We start from the raw sequence: 9,981 nt of genomic DNA, 5'->3' as shown, positions 1-9,981 counted from the left end.
AAAAAAAAAAAAAAAAAAAAAGGATTTAAATTTCTGTATGTGCAGTTCATGTAGATTTAGATATCGCCTTGGTACACTTACCCATCACACACAAAAAAAAAAAAAAAAAAAGGATTTAAATTTCTGTATGTGCAGTTCATGTAGATTTAGATATCGCCTTGGTACACTTACCCATCACACACTTCCTTGATGATCGAAGCCACTGGCCGTTTCTGTGGACAAGAGGTTTAATATAATATCAGATAAAAACTCAGCTATACGGAAGGCAAGACTTCTAAAGATCTATCCGTTTACACTCTTCTTTTCCTGTGTGGTTTAGAACTGATTGCTGTATTACTACATTACTAATTTATTGCTGATCATTAGGTCTATGGAACATAGAAAAGCCAATGATTCTGGAAGTACTGATGTACATCAGCAGGTAAGGCTGACAGAGAAATCTGAAACTGAAGCTACATTTATACATCTTCAATTTTACTTTGTACATTAAAAAAATCAACTGTACAGAACTGCAAGCAAACATAGCCTTTTAGATCCTCTGAAAGATTTGGGCTAAGGGTGTGCTAATAATTTTCATGAAGTACAAATACAAGTTCTAAAGGCTTGGATTTGGCCATTAGATAGGTGAGAGCCAAGAAACCTGTGTCTTGTGGCAGTGGAAGTACCTGCTCTCATCCAGTGGCAAAAACTCCCCCCATCCTGCAGCCAGTCATGGTCATCGCCTAACATTGCCGATCATTCTCCCAGCCGCTATTCAGTGGTGGTTACCCTCCCTGCCCTCTTCCTTTGTTGGTCATTTGCCCTATCCATTGGTGACCTTGCCTGCTCCAAGTGTGTTATGCTCCAACCTCCCCTCCCCAGCCATTGGCAGTCACTTTACATCATTCCTTTAAGCCGGTGATGGTCGCTCTACTCCCAACAAGAAATCAGTACAGCAGAAAAGTAAGCATCAGGCAAAGACCCAACAATTGATATAGATGATCTAACAAACTAAAAGCCCAGAAGGGAATCCTGCAGCCCATAATGACTAACATTTAAATAGCTGAGAAGCAATCTTATGGTAATTTACCAGAAAAACTTTCATGATAATGATTGATATTTAAAAACAAAAAAAGATGCAGACCAAATATATTTTTCAACATATTTACCCTATTTACCAGGTCATGTGGTATTATTAAGTGCAAGACTCTTACCTGATCAATTTCAATCAGCTGGGCATTAGCGCCAGGCCATTCAATGGCTACCTTCACAATGTCCAGCGGTGGAGGCATTTCCTCCGTTGGCTTTCCTGTCCAGCTTGCCTCCTGGAGCACTCACAGAGGTCTAACTGAAAAAGAAAACAAAACCAAAAAACACTTATTTAAAGACAGAACTGACTTTCAGTTACATGTAAAGAATATTTTTGTTGGTGCATCTTTACTACATGTGTGTTCTGCTATATATTTGTTCTTGTATTAAACACAGTGATTTCTGGAGTAGTCTAGAGTGGAAAAAACCAAAAAATTACAATCACCCTGCCTCCCACCATAACACTTTTTGCAAAAAGAGATCTGGGTGCGAATTGTTTTCAGCTAGTCATCTAGTGCAGTAAAGCACAAACGCTATGTGGTATTGCTAAATAGAAAGCAGAGTCTGCAAACATGGCTGCCCTTATTAATAAAAAAATTTCCATACAAAGTATATATTATGACAAAGTTTTTATATAACGCCAGCATATTACGCGGCGCTGTACAAAAGTCCATAGTCATGTAACTAGCTGTCCCTTAAATAGGCTCACAATCTAATGTCCCTACCATAGTCATATGTCATTAACACAGTCTGAGGACAATTGTTTTGGGGGGGAAGCCAATTAACCTAAATGCATGTTTTTGAAACCGGAGTACCTGGAGGAAACCCACACAGACACGGAGAGAACCTGCAAACTCTATGTAGATAGTGCCCTGGCCGAGAACCTGGAACTCAGAGCTGCAAAGGCCAGAGTGCCAGGAAGAAGTTTATTTAAACACCTTCACAAATGGATATATATATATAACTACATTCATTTAGGGCATATGTGTGCCTGGCCTGATTTATAAAACCTCTCCAAGGCTGGAAAGGATACACTTATCAGTGAAGCTGGGTGATCCAGCAAACCTGAAATGGATCTGGTCCAGGATTCAAACCATTTGCTATTATATTATATTTATATTTGAAAATATCAAATGACTTTGATTAATGGAACAATGGAAAATAAGAACACTTCCCCAAAGGTTTGCTATAAAAATAATATCAGCATTCAAAGGAAATCTATAATCAGTGAAGTCAAAGAAAAGTAAATGCGCCTATTGTAATAGGGCATCCCAGAGCATTCAATCAGCAGAATATCTGTTCTGCATTGGATTTTTTTTTTTTCAGATTGGGAAGTTCCTGGGAAGGGAGGGGAAGCTACACAATACCTAATTGAAGGGAAAGAAAAAAAGAAAAAAAAGTTCCAAAGGTGAGACAATCCAGGAGAAGGTGAGAGTATTGCACAAAAATCTATATGTTTAGGTTTGCATCTGTTTTTGTGAAGCAAGAGTTGGTTTATTTTAAATATTCAATGAAATAATCATTGAGTGCAAAACCTATTCTAGGCATTTATTATTATAATATTATTTCTATGTATTATAATATTATTTATTAAATTAATAAACATGATTTATATAGTGCCAACATATTACGCAGCACTGTACAATAAAAGAGGGGTGCAAAAGACAGATACAGACAGTGACACAGGAGGAAAAGAGGACCCTGCCCCGAAGAGCTTACAATCTAGGAGGTGGGGGAAGTATATATAGGCATGTCCATGCAGATCCAATTCCAACGTTTTAAAAATTTATGGTAAAAAAGTGACAAGAAATCTAAAAGCATCTGAATCAGCGCTTCAAACTATGACAACAACAACAAACCCTCATTGAAATAGGAGAAGGAAAACTGCATCGCCATGTGAATAGCTATCATTACCCATGTGTGCTAGTATTTCTGCAACAAAGACTCAAATGCACCTATCTGACATTGCTCCAAACTCCTCCAGGGTGCCAATCCTAGGGTGATGCTGCAGATGTATCCTATTATCCTACATAATAGAGTCTGGTGCACTTCAAAGCAATACGTAAAACAAACATGACACTCAATAAAAGCTCCAGCTTCAATAGGAGTATATTGAGAGCTCGGGAAACACTCTGGTATTAGCTCTTTTCTATGGTAAAGGATGGGAAAAGTGTGTTTTTTTTATACTCACAGATGTGCCATTTAAAAAGGGAAAAGTCAAGTGTTCATTGGGAATTGCTCTCACAATACAGCCAGATCATTTAGATCCATGCTACCAAGCATTAACTACAGCTCAGGGTGCTAAATGCAAACTTTCATCAAATTATTTCTTAGAAGGTAACATACAGGTAGCTGAACTTCAGTCAATTATCCCCACACCAGTACCACAACCACCTGCTCCAAAGCAATCTTTACTTAAGGCTCCATCACCCAATAAAATGTATTTTAATCCACTGTCCAGGTATTTTCTATCTCCAGTAGCTGATGTGACAACTGCTAAACCAACCCAATCTGCATGCCATCGCCTTCACTGTCATCAATATCATCACTGGTGCAGTAACAGATTTCACACAGGATGGGATGTGGACGCTGATGTTCCCTTTGCAGATCTAAAAAACATGAGGACTGCGATGCCAGTTGTCATGGGATCATGGATTTAAGTAAATTCTGGTGGAATGTTATTTAAAAAAGGTTTAAATAATCCTGCACTGAGTATCCCCGGTTTTTACGTTGTGATACACATGTGCAGATCAGCAATTTTGACGGACGAGGACAGTGATCAGGCTGGTAGGTTTGTTTTATTACAGAAGGGTCATTGCCTTTTCCTTACTGCAATAAAGTTGTCTGATCACAATCTTAAAAGGAGAACTTTAGTTCTGCTTTAATAGCTATTAAGAAAAAAAAATCCACCATGTGGGCACCACACGTCTTTACAATGCCACTTGTAGTAATGCATGGTGGCTCAGAGGTAGCACTCTTTCCTTTGCAGCACTGGGTCCCAGGTTTGAATCTCAGCCAGGACACTATCTACATGGAGTTTGCATGTTCTCCCCATGTTTGCGTGAGTTTCCTACGGGTATTCCGGTTTCCTTCCAAATCCCAAAAACATGCAGTTAGGTTAATTGGCTACTTCTTAAAATGGACCTTAGACTGTAACGAAGACATACAACTATGGTAGAGACATTATATTGTGAGCCCTTTTGAGGGACAGCTAGTGACATGACTATGGACTTTGTACAGCACTGTGTAATATGTTGACGCTATATAAATACTGCAGTATAATAATAATAGTAGTAGTGTTGACCTCCCCACTGTGCTGAATATAATCTTTCAAGGCAGCAGAAGGAGGATTCCAGCAGATCCTCCATGGATCAGGCTGACTGCTGAAAACTACAGGGAGGGAGGGAGGCGGATTCGGGACCAGTCACCCTGCACAAGGTGAGAAAGCACAAAGGTAAAGATGTAAAGTGTATTAATGCATCTAGAAATACAAAAGCACACAAAGTAAGAGGAATACACATGCCCAACAACTTTTGCTTTAAACTGAAGGCCATGGACAATCTCCAGATCCAAGCTGAGCCACCATTGACCATCTTCATGTTATCTCTAACCAACCATTAGGAATGTGAGTGGACTTGCAGCAGAATTTAGGGACGCATTTAGAAACATTTCTCTGTCCATTGTCTTTAAGTCAGTAAATTTTCTGCTGGTTCTTTAATAAACTACCCATCCAAATGTATGGATGAAGTCATCGGATTGCTGTAGAACACGCGGATGTCTCTAGAAGTTTCCATGGTTTCCAAGTATTTATACAGCTTTTTGTCTCTACTTATGCTCTTACTAATAAAACTTGAAAGCATACATTATCCACGAATGACACGATGGAGGCGGGATAACGGGTTTCCGTTGTTACATTTACTTTTACACCTACACATGCTATTCTGAGATGATCAAAGTAGAAGGCCTGGGCTGATCAGCTGGGTTCTCCCCTAAAGGGAGGGAACCAACATTTATTTTCATTATTCCTAAACCATTAAGTTTTATTTATAAGATGCATTATATTTACTAAAGAACTCCAGACACAAATAAAAAGATGAATGGCCATACAGCCAAAATAGATATTACAATATTCACAGCCATATGGTAGGGGATCCAGGAATATCTCCTACTAAGCGATGGTTTTCTGCCATTAGATGGTCTCAGTCTGATGCAAGCATCATGCAATCCATTCCTTTAAAGCCCAGGTTGTCCTAGCCCTGCCTTAGTCTGTGACTGAACATTGAAAGAAAAACAGTGCATTGATGAGCTAATCTGTCATCAGCACAGGAACATATTGGCTTCTTTACTGCTTCTCCCTCACACACTCCTACTGTAAATGAACTGCTGATATTTATTTAGGTACTTTTATACTGCATGCATTGCAATAATACTATTACTAACTGTTGAAATATTAATAATTGTTGAAAAAAAACATCCAGCACAATTTTACAACATCACAGGGGTATAGGGCAACATAGATCTGTCCCTGGGGGGCGCCTACACGTTTACAGTGTATTTTGATGCAGAAGGCAGTGCCTTACATTGTCACATCAGATCTGCTCTCTGCATCCCTATGGACAGCCTGCTGCTATGGACAGAAGAAAAAATGTGGAGGGGAACCCTCCATGTCACATGACTGACCTTAAGGCATCGAGGAAAACGCAAAGTTAATTGAGAGAAAAAGAAACATGGGAGAACCTTAGGGAAAGGGTAGGCCCTAAAACATTAGGGCAGCACGGTGGCTCAGAGGTAAGTGCTCTGGTCTTTGCAGCACTGGGTCTCAGGTTCGAATCTCGGCCAGGACACTATCTGCATGGAGTTTGCAGGTTCTCCCTGTGTTTACGTGGGTTTCCTCTGGGTACACAGGTTTCCTCCCACATGCCAAAAACGTGTAGTCAGTTTAATTGCCCCCCACAAAATTGGCCTTTGAGTGTATTTAAGACGTATGACTGAGGTAGGGACAAGCTTCCTTGAGGGTCAGCTAGTGACCTGGCTATAGACTTTGTACAGCGCTGCGTAATATGATGGTGCTATATAAATACTGTATATTAGTAATAAACAGAAATTCTGCAGCTCCCTCTAGTGGTTATTTTAAATGTCAGACAGTGTAATCACGACCTTTGTTTAAAAAAATTACAAATAAATAACTGAATAAAACACTAAACTTAGTTTCATTTTTCAACTTAAGTGTGTAGCCAGTATTCTGTCCAGAAACTCACAATTAAGTAAGTCTAGTAGTAAAATGAAACCACAACTAAACAGTGCATTGATTCATAGGGCTGGTTTTATTAAAGCTCTCCAAGACTGGAGATAACAGACTATCATGGAAGAACATGGATGGTCCAGCATACCTGGAATGGATCTGGTCCAGGACAGAAATTATTTGCCAACTAATAGCAAATAATTTTAGTTAATTCATTCCAGGTTTCCTGGATCACCAATTTTCTCCTACGATAGTCTACCTTTTCCAACCTTGGAGAGCTTTTATAGATCAGGGCCAAAGTATTGAAGCAAGGGAGTCTGCATGATGTCAGTTAATTATTTGCAGAATGGGAAGTAGCAATGCAATAAAAAACAAACTGCCTTTAGAGAAGCGCACTGCAGGTTTCTTGATGTAAAAATAACCGCAGGCTTTACCTGGTGCCAGGTTTTAGTCAAGACAATTACCTTAAAGAGGCCCTGCCAACAATTAAAATCAGATATTAAATGCTTATTTGCAGCATATTTTCTTTCCCTAAAAAAAATGTTATTCACTTGTGTCTGGTTTCTGATATTGCTGGTAAATTTGACTACTTCACAAGAATGAATTCCCCCTCCTTCTTTACATGTCATAGCTCTCTTCTTTTCTGTCTAAATCAGTGCTTCTATACCAGAGTTCCTCCAGAGGTTGCTAGGGGTTCCTTAAGCCATGACTTTTGGGAAGACGTTCTGGTATCAGGTTCTATTTATAACAGGTTGACATTAATTTATTATCAGATCCTCCTAATAAGCACAAGAGCCATTCAGTTTACAGGGATTTAGAAATGTGCACATATATATGACTTACTGACATATATTTGGAAATAGAAATAACAGTAAAATAAAAAAAAAGAACATCTGATTAGATGACGAGAACAACTGAGAGCAAAGCCTCCGCTCTGTACAGCTTTATGTCTATCAAACCAATGTCAGCTCATTATGTCTTCCAGAACCAAAAGCCCCCACACTTCTAAATGGCTCTACTGCATTTTCTCAAACAGCTGGGTGTCTGCTAATCCCTTCCATGATCCCGAGCATTCTGGAAGCACAGGTATATCTCGGCCATGTGGCGGGAGGCCATAGACAGTGCTCTCCCCGGCCCCTTTAAGCTGAGCGCACCACCCAGCACTTTTCAGGAACCACCCGGCTAATTTTGGGTGGCTACTGAAAAGTTAGATGACAATACAGCGGCTGCGACTGACCTACAGCTCCTTCCCACTCAGCTTTCTTGGGAGAATACAGCATGGATGTAAACAGCTGTCACATCTTCAATAAATCAAACAGTTTGCTCACTATAATGACTGGGGAGATGGCTGCAGCCAAAGTATTTAATAAAGCTGATGGCATGTTCTCTTTAAAAAGAAATCAAGGGGCTGTTGGACCTTTATAGGTTCCTCATGGTCCCCAACACCCTGAAGCACAGGTAAACTCCAGCTCAATGGCAGGAGGGAAGGGAAAGGCAGCACCTTTATAAGCCTAAAGATGTAAACAGATTCACATCTTGAGGAAATCTGACAATTTGTCCACTATAACGACTGGGGAGATTTATTTATTTGCTGTTGCAGCCACCCTGGGAGGTCTCTGACTTTGGTCACCAATGACCAACAATGGACCTAATTTATTAACGCTCTCCAAGGCTGGAGAGGATACACTTTCATCAGTGAAACTAGGCGATCCAGCAAACCTGCAATGAATCTGGTCCAGGATTGAAAACATTTGCTAACAAATGTCAAATGACGTTTAAGAAATCCATTCCAGGTTTTCTGCATCACCCAGGTTCACTGATGAAATTGTATCCTTTCCAGTTTTGTGAGCTTTATTAAATCAGGCCCATTTGATACTCCTATGTTTTCACCAAGGGTGAGCAACCATTGCAATCTTAGGGCTGGGTAAGTGTAAGGCTGAAAGAATTACAAAATTAAAAAGAAAAACTATAAAAAGACTACGGCCAACACATCTGTTCACGTTACAATACATTGTTTTTTTAGGCTTTAAGTTGCAGTTTTGGATGTAACAGGAAGGTTACAACCTGTGACAGGTGAGAGAAATGTCTCCATACTTCCTGCCAAGTCACCAAAATAGAAATGTGGATTGTGTTATTGCAAGCTTTTATATTTGTGTAGAGTGAGAAATGGTTAAAATCTATGTTGAGTTGGTTTGATTCCAGTCCTGGTGATCACACAGGAAGTGAGCGGAAATGTGCCTAATGATTCATCATGTGAAATAGAAAATGAAATATCACCACTTTAAAAAGTTAACTCTAGCCAAAACTTTTTATTCTTTTTTTTCAGGGAGGGTCAGAATTCCTGTTAAGTTTTAAATATTTAAAGCAGACAAAAAAAAACATAGAACAAAAAATCTGTTGTTACTTTTTAATATGAAATAACTTTCAGATCTTCAAGGAGCCTCTGCTATATTTAATATATCCTTAGCTCATCGTATATTAGGAAAAAGTACCTCTTACATTGCTGGCCAGTTATCCTATTGTCACATTGGTATTTTTTGGCACATAGAACGGGTGGGGGTTATTTAATCCCCAAAAAACATTGGATGGAAATATTTGGACCATGATAAAATTAATACATTTCACTCCAAAAACTCTGGTATGATGCTCTTGTTTTTCCTATGGCTTCCAGTATTCCTTGAGACCTGATTGAGTTAGCTGCTGAGCAGAGAGATGAATAAGTATAAATTAAAAGAACAAACTGTGCTATGACACACTGGAAAGGAGAAAGTGCATTTTGGCAAAGGAATCAAACATTAAAATGGAGGACATGTTGAAAAGGAGATCGTTTTCGATTGAGGTAAAAACAAAAAAAAAAAAAACACTTTACTAAGGGTGAATTTTTACCACATTGCACTGCACTTCAGCTCCTTTTTATTTTCTTTACTATAAATACTCCAAAAAGGCAATAAAGGGCTGCACGCCTTTATTTTGATGTACACCTAAGCACTATATTACTGTGAACGAACACCACAATGTTCTGCCCTGTCCATGTGCAGGGGCTGCAGTTGCCAACACAAACCAAATCAGGAAGATTATGGAGAGTCTCGTCGGTGTATACCTTTTTTGGGAACATTAGGCATAAGCCAACGTATGAATTCTAGTACTTAGAAGTGCAACAACTAAACCCAACATAGAATGGTATATATGAAATCTTTTGCAATCATAGGATAACTTTGAAGCACTGCTATGTAACAAACTGGATAGGTAACTCAAAATACAAAGTTGCAGGGCAAAGTTTAGATATACAGGGAAATCTCGTACTACTTCTCATTTTTCGATAACATAAAACAAACCCAGCAGACAAAAGGAAGAATTTGATTTGCCTAAATGATAGGTATTCTCTAAACTAAAACTGAGCTGCCGCAAGACAAACTTAGATATCAGGGACATGAGGACATGGCTGATAAAAGTAGGATGAGACCTATTTCTATCTGTCCTTCTTCACCGTCACTAAATTAAAATAGACATGGTGGGGGCTGCTGTTTTGTAGGGGACTTCTGCTGAACTGCATGACAATCACAGTAATCATCCTGATGGCCAGTTAGCATCTGACACTTTAAAAGTAGAGAACACTAAAAGCTACAATGGGGATGAGGGGTGTTTTATCACCACAAATATCCCTTTATTGA

The 9,981-nt window shown here is 39.2% G+C and overlaps 1 protein-coding gene across 2 annotated transcripts in view; it reads right to left on the bottom strand.

The window, feature by feature from the left end:
• Positions 1–9,981, bottom strand: part of ELMO2 (engulfment and cell motility 2) — a 40,520-nt gene that overhangs the window by 17,295 nt on the left and 13,244 nt on the right. For both annotated transcript variants that reach the window (XM_072403776.1, XM_072403777.1), the window contains exons 2-3: positions 1,194–1,327; positions 172–212 (exon numbers count right to left, since the gene is read on the bottom strand). In XM_072403776.1, the coding sequence (XP_072259877.1) occupies positions 172–212; positions 1,194–1,271 (119 nt within the window). In that variant the 5' untranslated portion in view covers positions 1,272–1,327. The remainder of the gene's footprint in view (positions 1–171; positions 213–1,193; positions 1,328–9,981) is intronic.

The sequence above is a fragment of the Pyxicephalus adspersus genome, chromosome 3, assembly GCF_032062135.1.
Source record: "Pyxicephalus adspersus chromosome 3, UCB_Pads_2.0, whole genome shotgun sequence".
Taxonomy (NCBI): Eukaryota; Metazoa; Chordata; class Amphibia; order Anura; family Pyxicephalidae; genus Pyxicephalus; species Pyxicephalus adspersus.
This window is presented reverse-complemented; position numbering and strand designations above follow the sequence as displayed.